General features: G+C 42.9%; 2 protein-coding genes across 2 annotated transcripts in view; one reads left to right on the plus strand and one right to left on the minus strand.

The window, feature by feature from the left end:
• Window positions 1-17,069, plus strand: part of EGFL8 (EGF like domain multiple 8) — a 309,298-nt gene that overhangs the window by 97,459 nt on the left and 194,770 nt on the right. The window lies entirely within an intron of this gene.
• The window catches only part of LOC137528756 (complement C4-B-like), a 158,322-nt gene that overhangs the window by 37,986 nt on the left and 103,267 nt on the right, over window positions 1-17,069 (minus strand). Inside the window, exons 27-29 of the mRNA XM_068250296.1 lie at window positions 11,274-11,430; window positions 8,965-9,066; window positions 7,945-8,113 (exon numbers count right to left, since the gene is read on the minus strand). Of these exons, the coding sequence (XP_068106397.1) occupies window positions 7,945-8,113; window positions 8,965-9,066; window positions 11,274-11,430 (428 nt within the window). The remainder of the gene's footprint in view (window positions 1-7,944; window positions 8,114-8,964; window positions 9,067-11,273; window positions 11,431-17,069) is intronic.

Consider the following 17,069-nt stretch of genomic DNA (forward strand, 5'->3'; position numbering starts at 1 on the left):
TTTGTATATTCCATAGAAATGAAACAAATCATATTGGCTGTTTGTGGCTGCGCCCCTCTCCAGCATTTGAACCCCAGTCACCCAATGACCAACTGTACCAGGTGTGAGGCATCTGCTATCAACAGTGTAAAAATGGCAGCAATTTTAATATTCCCCTTGAAAATCAACAGGTGAATTTTGATTGGCTATTATAGGTTCCACCCACTTCCCTTAATATTATTCCCAGCCACCCAGTAACCAGCTATGCTAAGTTTGAGAACCCTGCCATTAACAGTGAAGAAGGGCTGCAGTTTACATTTTCCCAGGGAAATCTGTTTTTTACTCCACCCAGTTTTTGTATCCTTGACACACAGTCACTCAATGACCAAGTTTGTGAGCTTTCGGGTTCCTGGCATCAAAATTGTGTGAATGGAAGCAGTTTATCCAGCAAAGAAATCTAATTGGCTGTTTGTGGCTCCGCCCCTTTTGTGAATTTGAACCCCAGTCCGACTGTAGCAGGTTTGAGACCCTTGCCATTAACGGTGTAAAAATGGCAGCAGTTTCAATATTTCCCTTGCAAATCAATAGATGAATTTCACTGGCTCTTGTAGGCTCCACCTACTTTTCTGAATATTAATCCCAGTCACCCAGTGACCAACTGTGTCAAGTTTGAGGATCCTGCCATTAACAGTGTAAAAATAGCCGCAGTTTATATTTTCCCATGTAAAAAGTTAGTTGTTTTTGGCTCCGCCACTATTTCTAACCTTGACATACAGTCACTCAATTAGCAAGTTTATGAGCTTTGGGGTCTTTGGCATCAATAAAATGCATTTTCCCATTGAAATTAAACAAATCTGATTGGCTGTTTTTGGCCCACCCCCTTTTCAGAATTTAAACCCCTGTCTCCTAGTGACTGACTACCAGATTTGAGACCTCTGCCAAGAGTGTATGAGTGGTAGCAATGTAAATATTCCTCTTAAAAATCAGTAGGTGAATTTTGATTGGTTGCTTTAGGCTCCTCCGACTTTCCTGAATATTGATCCCAGTCATACACTGACCAACTGTGTTAAGTTTGAGATCCCTGCCAATAATAATGGCTGAAATCAATCTAAGAAATTTGATTGGCTGTTTGTGGCTACACTGCCTTTAGTGAATGTGGACCCCAGTCACCCAATGACAGACTGTATCAGGTTTCAGGCCTCTGCCATTAGCAGTGTAAGAATGGTAGCAATGTAAATATTCCCCTTGAAAATCAAATGGTGAATTTTGATTGGCTGTTGTAGGCTCCAACCACATTTCTGAATATCAATCCTTTTTTTTAACCTTGACATACAGTCACTCAATTACCAAGTTAATGAGCTTTGGAGTCATTGGTATCAATAATTTGTATATTCCCATTGAAATTAGCAATTTAAATATTCCCCTTTATAATCAACAGCTGAATTTTGATTAGCTGTTGTAGGCGCCACCCATTTTCCTGAATATTAATCCCAGTCACCTAGTGACCAACTGTGCAAAGTTTGAGAACCCTGTCATTAACGGTGTAAGAATAGCTGCAGTTTATATTTCACCAGTGAAATTTGTTTTCGTCTCCACCCACTTTTTGTAACCTTGACACACAGTCACTCAATGACCAGGTTTGTGAGCTTTCGGGTTCCTGGCATCAAAAATGTGTGAATGGAAGCAGTTTATGCAGCAAAGAAATCTGATTGGCTGTTTGTGGCTCCACCCCTTTAGTGAATTTGAACCCCAGTCACCCAATGACCGACTGTAGCAAGTTTGAAGCCTCTGCCATTAACCGTGTAAGAATAGCAGCATATATATAAAGAGACAAACGGCGCTCAACATCCTTTTCAAACACATAAATGTCCTAAAAATTAGTCCACTCCTCCAAAGGATCTGCGGGATTCACTTGATCTTTATATGATAAAACAATACACGCTCACCAGAACTCGTGGCCGACCAATTACGATCAGCTTGTCACGTTTATGGCCCAGCCAGTGTATATAGGATTCCTCCCTTTTCCTCAGCTCCTCCACACATGTAAAAGAAGTAAGCTACAAACAAATAGCGTAATCCTGCTTCACAGCTGCATTCAGGTTTACAACACCGGAAACAGTAAATTCGGGTGCCTGAGGCAAGTGGACAAAAAGGGCGCGGACATTCACTCCCATAATAAATATTGTTTAATGGGCGCCCAAAAGGAAAAAAGGGCGCCGGAGAAAAATAACGTTTTACAAGCGGCGCCTGGAGACTTTTACTGTTTTATAACGGCTTCTCATGATTACACATTGTTTAATTTATAATTTTTTAAACATTATTTTTAAACGAAAAACAGTACAATCTTTTTTAAAACATTATTTTTAAACGAAAAACAGCACAATATTTTTTTCAAACGTTATTAATGCTTATCACAGGGGGGGGGGGGGGGTCTTAGGTTTAGGCACCACCAGGGGGGTCTTAGGTTTAGGCACCACCAGGGGGGGTCTTAGGTTTAGGCACCACCAGGGGGTCTTAGGTTTAGGCACCACCAGGGGGTCTTAGGGTTAGGCACCACCTGGGGGGTCTTAGGGCTAGGCACCACCTGGGGGGTCTTAGGGCTAGGCACCACCTGGGGGGTCTTAGGGTTAGGCACCACCTGGGGGGTCTTAGGGTTAGGCACCACCTGGGGGGGTCTTAGGGTTAGGCACCACCTGGGGGGTCTTAGGGTTAGGCACCACCAGGGGGGTCTAGGGGTTAGGGGTAGGTACAGGGAGGGTTCTGTATGAGAGTAGGGTTAGGTATAGCTTTAGTAAAATTTTATTAATCTTTTATAAAACCTTATTATACATTTCAGTTTTTAAACAGGGAAGATTAACGTTTTTTACAATTGCCGATTTCATACACATTATTTAATGATTTATAACTTTATAAAACATTTTTTTTAAAACGAAATATAGCACAATTTTTTTTTTAACGTTATTCATGCTTATTGTTTAAAACCCTGCGCCCTTTTTTCTCGACGCCCTTTTTTAACGTACGCTACAACACCAGTGCGTTCCCCACTAGCAGTCTGCCATCACCCGGTGTGTCCTCCACCAGAACAATAATACAAGCCTCTCACCGGATTTAATGCGCTGACCAGCAGGGACCAGCATCAACAGCATATGGTATCAGCCGACGTTGTTACCGAAGTTTAAATCACTTGGCCTAAGACTCAGAGAGATCTCGACATAGCATAATTCCGTTTTATTTATAAAAGTTTAAAAAGTAGTGCACTTACAATCTTCAGAATACAATGCGCATTTTAAAACCAGCATGTAGCGTCTTCCGTGCTCCGTAGGCCACGCCCTACTAGTTTCGTCACTTGACTCATCAGGGGCTTGCAAGCTTGCAAGATTAGGTGAAAAAGTTTTTTTGTTTTTTTTTGCTTGCTGGTTTAACTAGTTAACCACTAAGGGCTGGTGCACACCAAGAGCGCTTCTGAGCGCTTTTTAAAATGCTTGCGCTTTGAAAAGTGCCTGGCTAATGTATTTAAATTGAATAGAGCACACCAGAGCGATGAGCTTTTTTCCAAACGCAAACACGGGTCCTGCAGCATTTTTGCTGATTTTTGAAGCGATTCAGCCTCGATGTTAAGTATAGGAAAGTGGAAAATCGCTCTGAAAAGCGCTAGATCAGAGCGATTTTCCAGGCGTTTGTTACAGAAGCTATTCAGTTACAGCTCTACTGTAACAAAAAATAAAAAAACGCTACACCAAAACTAAACACGTAACTTGTCTATATATCTTCTCTAAAGTTTAGATAGTTTACACACAATATCTTGCATGTAACAGCTTCAACTGTTTATGATTATTTATTTCTGTGATACAATGAGGGCAGCCATGTTCTGGTTGTCACATTGTCACAGTCTGAGGGCTGGAGATGCTATCAGCTTGCCTGTGTGTAAATTCAGTCCCCTCTCCTCCGCCCTCCTCCCCTCTGCCTCTGAAATCAATGGCTAGTAACCTCCTCCTCCTCCTGCCCAGACTGAGCTCCCATAAGCCCTTCCTACTTTGCCAATTCACAAAAGGACCTGGGTGTGAGGCTTGTTTATTTTATAGGGGATTAGAGTATTAAAACAAAACAAAAACAAGTATTTGGCTTGAGGAATGCCCTATAAACTATTTGAAAAGAACACAATTATGCAATGAGTAAAAGTTTATCTTGGATCCATTTTAAGGACCAGTCAATAGAGCAATTTTCACCTTTCAGCACTCCTCCCTTTAGTTCGCCAATAACTTAATGACTATTTATCACAACAAAATGATCTATATGTTTTTTTCCTCCACCAATTAGGCTTTCTTCGGGTGGTACATTTTGCTATTTAGTATTTTATTTAAAGTGCATTTTAACAGGAATATTTAGAAATAAATGAAAAAAAAAAATAATTTCTCAGTTTCTGGCCATTATAGTTAAAAAAAAAAAAAAAAAAAAGTTCTGTGGAGAAAACCCATACATTTATAAAACCCATATTTGCCCATTTGTCCCGGTTATAACAATATTTAAAATATTTCCCTAGTACAATGCATACCACCAAAATTTAATTTTAAATAAAGGTATATTTTTTCCGCTTTGTGTCCATCACCAATTACTAGCCCATATTTACAAAAATAAGTAATATACCCTAATGACATAAATATTAAAAAGTTCAGTCCTTAACCACCTTAGCGGTATGGACGAGTTCAGCTCGTCCATTACCGCCAGAGGGTGCCGCTCAGGCCCTGCTGGGCCGATTTTGATAAAATAAAAAGCAGCACACGCAGCCGGCACTTTGCCAGCCGTGTGTGCTGCCTGATCGCCGCCGCTCTGCGGCGATCCGCCGCGAGGAGCGGCGAAAGAGGGTCCCCCCAGCCGCCCGAGCCCTGCGCAGCCGGAACAAATAGTTCCGGCCAGCGCTAAGGGCTGGATCCGAGGCGGCTGACGTCAGGACGTCGGCTGACGTCCATGACGTCACTACGCGACGAGGAAAGCCAAACAAGGAAGGCTGCTCATTGCAGCCTTCCTTGTTACTTCTGATTGCCGGAGGCGCTCAGAAGAACGGATTTGGAGCGCCCTCTAGTGGGCTTTCATGCAGCCAACTTTCAGTTGGCTGCATGAAATAGTTTTTTTTTTATTTAAAAAAAACCCTCCCGCAGCCGCCCTGGCGATCTCAATAGAACGCCAGGGTGGTTAAGATAACTATTTATGCATTCTTTCATTGTCTTTTTTTTTTATTAATGCAAACTAGACCTACAGTATATATATATATATATATATATATATATATATATATATATATATATATATATATATATATATATATATATATATAATCAGTGTAGTATTCGAGCGTGCACCACCAGTTGTTACTAACTTGAGCCACATGTGGTATCATTTTAACTGTGACAAGTTGTAGAATACATTTTGGTGTGTCTTAAAGCTTGGACCCACGTCACATAAAAAATAAGTACGGACAAACTCAATCCAACATAAAAAGTCATTTTTAAAATTTTTTATCAAACTTGGGAAAGTTTTAGCAAAACCAAGAGACATATGTGGTAACGTTTTAACCGTGATAAATAGTAGAATAGAGTTTAGAGAGCTTTAGGGTTTAGGCCCGTGTCTTGAGTTTTGTTAACTTTTTAGTCACAAACAGAATAAAAAACAATTACATTTTTGCATATTCTTTACCAAAATAAAAGACAAATAAAATGAAAACATAGTGACAGAATATAAAAGAAACTTGGATTTTTAAATATGTAAGCATTGAGGGTATATTACAATTATTTTGCAAATAAGGTCTTGTAATCATCGATAGTGTACAATGAAAAAGCAAAAAGAATTAAAAAAAGACGCCTTTATTTCCAAATACAATATTATCACCATATATTGTACTAGGAACATAATCTAAATGTTGTAATAACCAGGATGGATAAGCAAATAAAATTTGTAGGTTTAACTTATAGTTCGCACTGTTTATTTTAAAGCTGTAATGGATATAAATGGAGAAATAGTGTGGTCTTTCTAATGCTTAAAATAGTGTGTGTGTTTTTCTGCTGCTTAAAATAACTTTTCAGCACTTTGCAATTGAAAAAGTACCAAATAGAAGGTGAAGAAGTACTATCAAAATTATTTTGAGTATTTTCTTGCTTGCTGGTGGCTTAAAAGGCATTTTATGGATAAGCTTGAAAGAAAGGGGGAGAACCGAGAGCCCAATATGATGTAGTATGTTAATGAGGTGGTGTCTGATGCAAACACACACAATGGTTATGCTCACAAGGACGGGTCGCCTCCAAGGCAACCACTGGATAAGCAGGCGGGGAGAATTGTAACCTGACCCCGCTCAGGGTTAAGAAGTCGCTCTCTGTAGATAGAAGGAAATGGGGATACACCCCTCCACCAAGGGTGGACTAAACAGTTATGTGGTATAACAACAGAGGCGCCAAGTAGAGTAAAATTGTTCAAAAGGGGGAAGTGGATGGACTCCCCTCCCTTCTGAAAAAATGGCCAGACAACGGGCAGGTTACTTCAAGTTTAAAGTAACATTTATTATGAGCTCCAAAAGTGCAACGCGTTTCACGGGTAACAGTCCCGCTTCTTCAGGCAAACAATTTTTGGAGGGAGCAAAGTCGGGTCAACAGCCAGATATAGCACCTCTGTCTATTTTGGATAAGATGTGTGATTATTTGAACCTCCGAGCAGCCATTTTGTGCTTAGATGCCATTTTGTTTCTTTAGACGCCATTTTCTTTATATTGTAACTTTTTATATTACTTCAAGTTGTACATATTTTATACAGGTAGTCCTCGGTTAACGATAGGGACTGCCCACTCGTTCTTAACCTGAATCTGTTCGTAAGTCGGGACTACCTGTACTGGCCCGCTGAAAAAAGAATATGGGCAGCGGAAGGTAAATAGAGGCCTACTCGCCTGATCCTCGGCGGTAGAAGGTGCCCTCGTGGTGCCCGGAAGGTCCGCAGCCCGTCCTCTCGCTTCCTCCATTGTTCCCCAGCGGCTCCTGGCTTCACATGCGGCGCATAATGACGTAATCAGGAAGAGCCCCCTAGTGGCGGCGCTTCCTAATTGCGTCATTATGCGCCCCATGTGAAGCCAGGAGCCACCGGGAAACAATGGAGGAAGCGAGAGGACGGGCTGCGGACCTTCCGGGCACCACAAGGGCACCTTCTACCGCCGAGGATCAGGTGAGTATGCCTCTTATTTACCATCCGCTGCCCATATTCTTCTTTTTCAGCGGGCCAGAACAGGTAGTCCCCGGCGGGCGTGACGTCATGCGATGGGGTGGAGCTATGGTCGCAGCGTTGGTATCGGCGGGTCGTTCGTAAGTCGGGCGTTCGTAACCCGGGGACTACCTGTATTTTAAGAAAGCCATTGTGATGCTATAATTGTTTTATTCTAAATGCATTTTACCAGTAATAAGAGAAAAAGAGAAAAAATGAAAAAAAAATAAATCTCAGTTTTTGGTCATTATAGTTTTAAAATAAAACAGGCTGGTATAAATAAAACCCACACATTGTATTTGCCCATTTGTCCCGGGTATTAAAAAGTTTAAATGATGTGCCTAGTACAATGTATAGCGACAATATTTTATTTGGGAATAAAGTTGTATTTTTTCGGGTTTGCGTCTGTCACTTATTACAAACCCATATATGCAAATATAATAATAATATACCCTCATGCCATACATAGTAGAAAAGCAGAGTCCCTAACATAATTGATTATGTATTTCTTTTTTTAAAAGCTGCCATTTTTACTTTCTTTTTTTTTACAAGGGAAATTCAGGAAAAAAGTTAATTTCAAATGAGCCATTGTGTTTTTGACATACGTTATGACTGCAAGTTTGAAAGCGACACTGGAGTGCCTCTTCCTTGTGTGTCAGAGTTTTGTCAGTGGTGTCCTGTAGAAGAAATTCAAAAATAACTACCGTATATTAACATTACAATACTCACTGGACACATCTAAACCTACAGACAAAAACTTCTTATAGGCCATCTCCGCCAGGGCGGAGTCAGAGGAAGTGAGAGCGAGGGCGTAGGCAGTGACCGCCAAGGGGTACGGGTCAGACACCGAGTCCAGCACATTACGCAGGTAATCCGTTGCTCTGCCAATGCTGCTTTTCTGCAGGGGAGAAAGAGAATAACCTGTGAACAAGAAATATTCTATTCAACACTTAAAATGTAAAGAACACCTGAAGCAAGAGGGATATGGAGGCTGCCATATTTATTTCCCTTTTAAAGGGAACCTTAAGGGAAATGTAACATGATTATGAGACAGACATGTGTTTGTACAGTAGCAAGCATACAATTACCTATGCTGTGTTCCTTTTCTTTTCTCTCTGCCTGATAGAGTTAATCTCAATCTATGTAACTGACAGCTTCACTGCAGTTGGACCCAGAAGGACTATAGCCACCCTTACTGATAAGGAATAACAGATATAAAACACTTCCCTTGCAGAGAATTGGGCTTCTGGGATAGATAAAAAAAAGTCACTACTGCATATATTTTACCTCTTTGAGACACAAGACAGAATGTATCATTGAGCTGAGACAAAACAATAAATCTACTTTTTCCAAAAATTTTAAAGGGGTTTCTAGCATCCCCTCCCCCCCCACCCTAAAAAAATACTAAAAATAGTTAGTGCCCCAAATATATACAGCATGTAAACCCTTTTTTTTCTAAAATAGGTTCCTATGTGTTACCACATGATCTGCGCTTACTGCACGGATTATGCAGTATGGTGACGCAGTAAGTGTAAACGGTGGAGCATGGTGTGACACGGCACACATGCACTGACCAACTGGAATCCCTATGATGTACTTCCTATCCAGCAGGAAGTACATCACTAAACGAGGGCGGACCTATGCGGGGGGGGGGGGGGGGGCATTTGCTTGGTCTATTTCTAAGCTGTGTATATTTGCTTCAACTTTACATCAAGCCCGCCTGGTTGCAGACTCTTTGGTGTCACTTACCACAGTAATGTCATGGTTAGAAAGGGGAGCCGCGGCGTGATGCAGGGCAATCAGCACATAGGCCGTCAGGGAGACTTCAGCATTTTTACCGAACACACCTCCCTGCAGAGGCAGAAGGAACATAATGAGAGGGAAGACCAGCTTTGTGTTAGGAGGCTCAAGAGGATACTATAGAAAACAAATCTATTTTTAGTCCTAAAAAGTAAATAAAGTAAAAGAAAAAAAAAAAAAGGAAAAACCCACACTGTACTCACAATTTAACCTGTCTGTAGGGTTAGCTCTCTGATTGTGTTTGGTGCCGCAGGCAAGTCTGACCATTGTTTTGTGCTGGTTAGCATATCTTCAGGACAGGAAGAAAGGTCCGGAGAAGGAGATTTCTCCACTTCCTGGAGCCCTGTACACGCTCTGAGAAGGTGCGCTTACCAGCGCAAAACTTGAGAAACGATGCAGTGGGGTCAAGTTTGCATTCAGTGGAGGACGTTTATCAAGAGTGTCTGAGACAAAATATTAGTAGGTTTTTAGAAATCCATGCAGAACTGTCTCAGACATATTAAGAAATCACCAGTTTACTTCTTAAACTGTTCTTAAAGAGAGACGGAGGTGGGCTAAAAAAATTAAGAAAAAAAAAGTAGGCTACCTGATCCCGGGGGTAGCCACAAAAGCCCCTGTGGACTGCACTGGCCCACTTTCACTTTCGTGACCTATAGGTCTCAACATTGCAAGGAGAGACTGTGTGTCTCTCATAGTGTGCAGGGAGGCGGGGGAGTGGCAGGGAGCGCGGCCAGGGAGGAAACCCTGCAGTAATGCCCCTGGTGGGCATTTGAACAGGGAATCCCTCTCCCTGTGTTTACCTCTGAGATAGCGACAAATATTGTCACTAATCTCAGGGGGCTATAGCGCGGCAGTGTGGGGGGGGGGGGGGGCACAGAAGCATGTCATGAGGCAGAGAACATGCCTCTGTGTCCCGTCTGCCCACCTTGGGTTCTCTTTAAATAAGGAGTTAGGAAGGTGTCTCAGACAGTGCAGTGTGTGAGGGAAATTGCTGTTGCTGTGGTAACCAACACACCTGCTGTATTGCATCAATGCCCAGCACTGGAAGGGTTACAGCTTCAAAGAATTCAGCAGGGGGGAGGAGCACTTCACAAATCATGTCTAGCCTGCACTGCACAATCTATAGAAGTGCTATTAAGCACTTCTTAACCTCTTGCCAATCGCTCCACACCAATTGGCGTGAACGTGGTGGCAGCCCCAGGACCGATCTACAACAATTGGCGATAAGTCCTGGGGCGGGGTTTTGCAGGAGATCGTGTTGCTGCTGCGTGCCATCTCGGCTTGAATGACAGAGCTCCACTCCCCCATTAGTCTCCCAGCGCCGATCTCCACTAGGAGACTATTAGATGGCTCTGTACAGCGCTGCGATCTACAGCATCGCTGTACTGGGGACAGCCGTGTGACACTGTCTACCTGGGTGGTAGGGAAGCGATCTGCTGTCATAGCCTGAAGCCTTCGACAGCCAAACGCGCTGATCGGCTGGTGGTGGAAGGGAGGAAGGGTTGATAAAAAAAAAACAAAAAGCACAGGCATATTTATTATTAAAAAAGGAATTAATATTTATATTTAAAAAAAATCCTGGGAGCGATCATAGTCTGTTGGTGGGCAGAAAAGGGGGGGGGGGATAATCACTTGTGTGCTGAGTTGTGCGGCCCTCCAACGAGCCCTTAAAGCTGTAGTGGCCTTAATTGTAAAGAAATTAGCCTAGTCACTAGGGGGGTTCAATGCTGGGAATACACGGGTCGATCCGGCGGCCCATTAGCCGCCAAATCGACCCCATCTGCGTCCCCGCTCGTCCGTGCGAATCGGCGCTCGATACCCTGCCATTGTCCACAAGCGGGAGTCGAGCGGGCGGGGGTCGAGCGGCTTGATCGGGCCAGCTGAATATTATCAGCTGGCCGAATCAGCTGGCCGATACACGGTACCGTGTATCCCCAGCATAAGACCGTGGTCCATAAGTGGTTAATCTGCGGCAGATTAGGAATGGATTTGCACTTTTTTTTAACTGTAGTGCAGTTCTAGAAATTCACACTAAACTGCCGCTATTTAAGTAAGATTAAAGACTTATGTTCTTATTAGCATGTAGAATTGTTCCCCCTGCCGTTTAAGAAGGAAAAACTGTCAGTAATGCTTCGATAAATCTGGCCCTCGGAGTCATTCCCTTCTTGGTCAGAGCTAGAAGTTTTCAGCACCTACTCGCAGCTGGAGGCGAGAGAAGTAAGACGCAGCATGGAGGGGAGGAGCATCTGTATTCTTACTGTCATCTCTGTGTGAATGACAGGATTGGTCTCTTGGAAGGCGCCAGTGCTGGTCTGCTTTGTGGTTAGATAACTGGCAGTTTTTCGGATCTCTTCCTCGTCCACTTGAATGTATTTGTGACACAAGGACATCACTTTCATCACAAAGGAGGTGAGCCTAAGAAAAACCGAGAGAATGACATAATTAATGTCTAGGGCATGTGTATCTATATATATATATATAAAATCGTGTGTGCGTGCGTGCGTGCGTGCGTGCCGCGATCACGTGAAAACGGCTTGACCGATTTGAACGAAACTTGGTACACAGATCCTTTACTACCTGGGATGATATGTTCTGGGGGTCTTGCGGCCCCCCTGCACACGAGGGCGGAGCTACAAACAGCAAATCAGATTTCACCCATTCAAGTCAATGGAAAAAATGTAAAAGGCTGCCATTCTCACAGTAATCAAGCCAGAGTCCCCACACATGGCACAGTTGGTAACTTGGTGACCGAGGCTACAAATCCAGGAAAAGTGGGCGGAGCATAAAACTGCCAATCAAATTTCAGCCCTTCATTTAAATGGGAAAATGTAAACTGCAGCCATTCTTAGACTGTTAATCGCAGGGTTCTCAAACTTGGTACACTTGGTCACTGGGTGATTACGATTCAAGAAAATGGGTGGAGCATACAACAGCCAATCAAAATTCACCTATTGATTTTCAAGGGGAATATTTAAACTGCTGCTATTCTTACACTTTTAGTGGCAGAGGCTTCAAACTTGCTACAGCCGGTCATTGGGTGACTGGGGTCCAAATTCACTAAAGGGGCGGGGCCACATACAGCCAATCAGATTTCCTTGGTGAATAAACTGCTTCCATTCACATATTTTTTATGCCAGGAACCTGAAAGCTCACAAACTTAGTCATTGAGTGACTGTGTGTGTCAAGGTTACAAAAAGTGGGCGGAGCCCAAAAAACTTTTATTGGGAAAATATAGCCATTTTTACACCGTTAATGGCAGGGTTCTCAAACTTTGCACAGTTGGTCACTGGGTGACTGAGATTAAGATTTTGGAAGGTGGGTGGAGCCTACAACAGCCAATAGAAATTCACCTTTTGATTTTCAAAGGGAATATTTCATCTGCTACCATTCTCTTATACTGTGAAAAGCAGATTCCTCAAACCTGGTACAGTTGGTTGCTGGGTGACTGGGGTCCAAATTCGGAAAGGGGGCGGAGCCACAAACAGCCAGATTTGTTTATTTTTCAATAGGAATATACAAAGTATTGATACCAAGGACCCCAAAGCCGATAAACTTGATAACTGAGTGACTGTATGTCAAGGTTAGAAAAAGTGGGCGGTGCCAACAACTACATTTTTAACATGGCAGGGTTCCCAAACTTTACACAATTAGCCACTGGGTGACTGGGATGAATATTCAGAAATGTGGGTGGAGCCTACAACAGCCAATCAAAATGTACCTATTGATTTTCAAGGGGAATATTCCCATTGCTACCATTCTCACACTGTTAGTGGCAGAGGCCTCAAACCTGATACAGTCAGTCATTGAGTGACTAGGGTTCAAATTCACTAAAGGGGTGGAGCCACAAACAGCCAATCAGATTTGCTAGATTGATTTCAGCCATTCTGTTATTGGCAGGGTTCTCAAACGTGACGCAGTTGGCCACTGGGTGACTGGGACTAATATTCAGAAAAGTGGGTGGAGCCTACAGCAGCCAATCAAAATTCACCTTTTGATTTTCAAGGGGAATATTTACATTGCTGCCATTCATGCACTCTTAATGGCAGAGGCCTAAAATCTGCTACAGTCAGTCACTGGGAGACTGGGGTTTAAATTCTGAAGGGATCAGGCCAAAAACAGCCAATTAGATTTGTTTAATTTCAATGGTAAAATGCAAAAATGTTCAAATTCAGTAAAGGTGCGGAGCCAAAAACAGCCAGATTTCTTTGCTGGATAAACTGCTTCCATTAGCACAATTTTGATGCCACGAACCCAAAAGCTCACAAACTTGGTCATTGAGTAGTGACTGTGTGTCCAGGTTACAAAAAGTGGGTGGAGTTAAAAACAGATTTTTCTGGGAAATTGTAAACTTGCAGCCCTTCTTCACTGTTAATGGCAGGGTTCTTAAACTTAGCATAGCTGTTTACTGGGTGACTGGGATTAATATTCAGAAAGGTGAGAGGAGCCTAAAAATGGCAATCAAAAATCACATGTCACTTTTCAAGGAGAATATTAAAATTGCTGCCATTCTTGCACTTATGGCACAAGCCTCAAACCTGGTACAGTTGGTCATTGGGTCACTGGGGTTCAAATTCAGAAAAGGGGACAGAGCCACAAACGGTGAATCAGATTTGTTTCATTTCATGGGAAAATACAAATTATTAATGCCAAGGACCCCAGAGCTCACAAACTTGGTCATTGATTAGTGACTTTGTGTCCAGGTTACAAAAAGTGGGCGGAGCCAAAAACAAATTTCACTGGGAAAGTGTAAACTGCAGCCCTTCTTACACTGTTTATGGCAGGGTTCACAAACTTTGCCCAGATGGTCACTGAGTGACTGAGATTAATATTCAGGGAAGTAGGTGGAGCCTATAATAGCCAATCAAAATTCACCTGTTGGTTTTCAAGTGGAGTATTTAAATTTCTGCCATTTGCTACAGTTGGTCATTGGGTGACTGGGGTTCAAATGCTGGAGAGGGGCGGAGCCACAAACGGCCTATCTGATTTGTTTAATTTCTATGGGAATATACAAATTATTGATGCCCAGGACCCCAAATCTCACAAACTTAGTCATTGAGTGTTTGTGCGTTAGGGATAGAAAGTGGGCGGAGCCCACACCAGTCAAATACATACCTGGGCAACGCCGGGTCATCAGTGGGTGGAGACAAATACAAATTTCACTGGGAAAATGTAAACTGCAGCCATTCTTACATTGTTAATGGCAGGGTTTTTAAACTTTGCACAGTTGGTCACTGGGTGACTGGGATTAATATTCAGAAAAGTGGGTGGAGCCTACAAAAGTAGGCTCCACCTCTTGCTTTTCAAGGGGAATATTTAATTGCTACCATTCTTGAACTGTTAATGGCACAGGCCTCAAACCTGGTACCGTTGGTTATTGGGTGACTGGGGTTCAAATTCAGAAAAGGGGTGGAGCCACAAACAGCCAATCTGATTTTTTTCATTTCAATGCAAATTATTGATACCAAAGACAGCAAAGCTCACAAACTTGGTCATTAAGTAATTGTGTGTTAGGGTTAGAAAAAGCGGGTGGAGCTGACACCAGCCAAATACATACCCGGGCAATGCCGGGCAATCAGCTAGTATGTTATATAAACAGTTACACCTTGGCTTGAGAGCAATATGGTTTGAAGGTGACCACTCACAATACAATTTGCCATACGATTTATGAATGATTCTTCGTATGAACGATCGGAAATGATAGTTTGGGACCACTAATGGTCAAAAATCTCCTAACCAATCCGATTAGATGAATGAAATCAATCCATTTTTCAGATCGATCCCGTCAATCTGATCGGATTGGTTAGGAAGTTTTTCGTCCATTAGTTGTCCCCAACGTTCATTTCTGCTTGTTCATAAGAAGAAACGTTCATAAACGATAATTTGGCAAATTGTATCATTAGTGGCCACCTGAAGAACGCTTTGCAAGACTAACTTATATTTTAATGGAATTTTGACTTGATAAACAAGCAACGTTTTGATAGACGGGCACAGAAAATTTAAAGAGACACTGAAGTGAAAATAAACTTATGATATAATGATTTGTATGTGTAGTACAGCTAAGAAATAAAACATTAGGGGCAGAGACATAATTCTAATATTGTTTCCAGTACAGGAAGAGTTAATAAACTCCAGTTGTTATCTATGCAAAAGAGCCACTGAGCTACACAAATTTCAAAGTCGAAGAGAGCTCTGTCTTCTGAAGCTTGTTATCTCAATCAACTGTCAGTCACTGTATTTTATTTTTCCCTGCACAGAAGGGTTCAATAGTTCACTACCCTGCTCTGTAAAATCAGTTAGAATGCTGAGTAGTGCGTAAACTGCAAATATTAGAGAATGATGCAATTTTATAAAAAACACTGTATAACTGAAAATATAAATATGAGAATATTTTCTTTGCTACTAATGTTCTAGTAATTATCCGTACTACACAACCAATTCATTATATCATAATTTTTTTTCTTCGCTTCGGTGTCTCTTTAAGGCCCCTATACACGGACTGACTGGTGTTGCCCGCCGGGGATCGCCAGGCTGTACAGACCCGGAGTCAGCTGTACAGCTGACAAATGTAACAAACGCTCACCAATCCCATCATACTATGCCACAATTGCCATACAGGCCTCACCCACTAGAGAATACATGTCAAACTCCGACCCGTGGGCCAAATCTGGCCCTCGAAGCCATCAGATTTTGCCCTCAGGAGGTGTCCCCACTTTGCATTATATTGGCCCACTGTAGACCACCAGAGAAGTTATATAAGACGGTAATATTAGACGGTAAGATCACCAGGAAAGCCATATGGGGAGGGGGACAGCACAAGATACCAGGGAACTGCAATGTTCTCTCCAGAATTTTTTTTCCAGCCGGGTGGCATGAAAAAGAAGCCAGTTGGGGAGCGAGGGGGGAATGCAGGGCCGGTGCAACTCTGCTTACAGCATAGGAGGAGGAGGCGAGGCGATGACAGCTGCGTGCTCCCCAAAATTAGCCGGGTGTAGCACCCAGCTAAAAGAGCCTGGTGTGACCACTGGAACTGTATAGGTGAGGGAGGACCACTAAACACCAGGTAATTGTATAGATGAGGGAGGGGCTATTAAACATGACCACTAAACATGAGAGAACTGTATAGGTGTTGGAGGAGCGATATAAGACACCAGGGAACTTTATAAGGGAAGGAGGTGGCCGCTAGACATTGAGGTCACGCCTGTGACTTTGTCCCAGATCTCAATTTCGGCCCACTTTGTATTTGAGTTCAAAACCCTTGCACTACAGACTTCAGAAGTGAATCCACTGTGCCTGCGCAGTAGAGTGGATCCAATCGGGATCGGCTATTTCCGCCTGACCCTGAGTGGAGGGCAGCTACTGCTTCTGCGCTGGTTCCGGGGAAGGTAAAAATTGCTGGCACTACTGCGCCTGCGCCACAGCTGACTTTTCTTGTCGGCTGTGGTATCAGGGGCCCAGCGAGACCACCGTGGGATGGAGGAGGACGGGGGAAGCCTCATTAGGATCCAGACCCACTCCCGAGGTTAGTACCCCCCAGGGGACGTTTTTAAAGTTACAGCATCTCTTTAAAGGATACATGATGTGACATGATGAGATAGACATGTGTATGTACTGTGCCAGGCACACTAATAACTATGCTGTGGTTTTTTTTTTTTTTTTCTGCCTGAAAGAGAAGAGATCAGGTATGCAAGTGACAGTTTCTTTCCGGGGCGGGACTGGGTCAGACTATAGCAAAACCGTCACTGATTAGGAATTACAGTCATAAAACACTTTCCTAGCAGAAAATGGGTTCTGAGAGCAGGAAAGAGATAAAAAGGGTCAATGGTTCATACATTTTAGCTCTGGCATACTTCATTGAATGTGTCATTGAACATAGACAATGAAGCAGTGAAGACTTGGCTGTCCACCTGGGAGACAGGAGAGCGATCGGCTCTCATAGGCTGATGCCTATGACAGCTGATCGCCATCATTGGCTGGCAGGGGTAGGGAGGGGCAGTATTAAAATCAATACATAAAAAAATTAAAACCGTGCGTGCTGAATTGTACAGCCCTGCAAC

This window comes from Hyperolius riggenbachi, chromosome 8 (genome assembly GCF_040937935.1).
Source record: "Hyperolius riggenbachi isolate aHypRig1 chromosome 8, aHypRig1.pri, whole genome shotgun sequence".
Lineage (NCBI taxonomy): Eukaryota > Metazoa > Chordata > Amphibia > Anura > Hyperoliidae > Hyperolius > Hyperolius riggenbachi.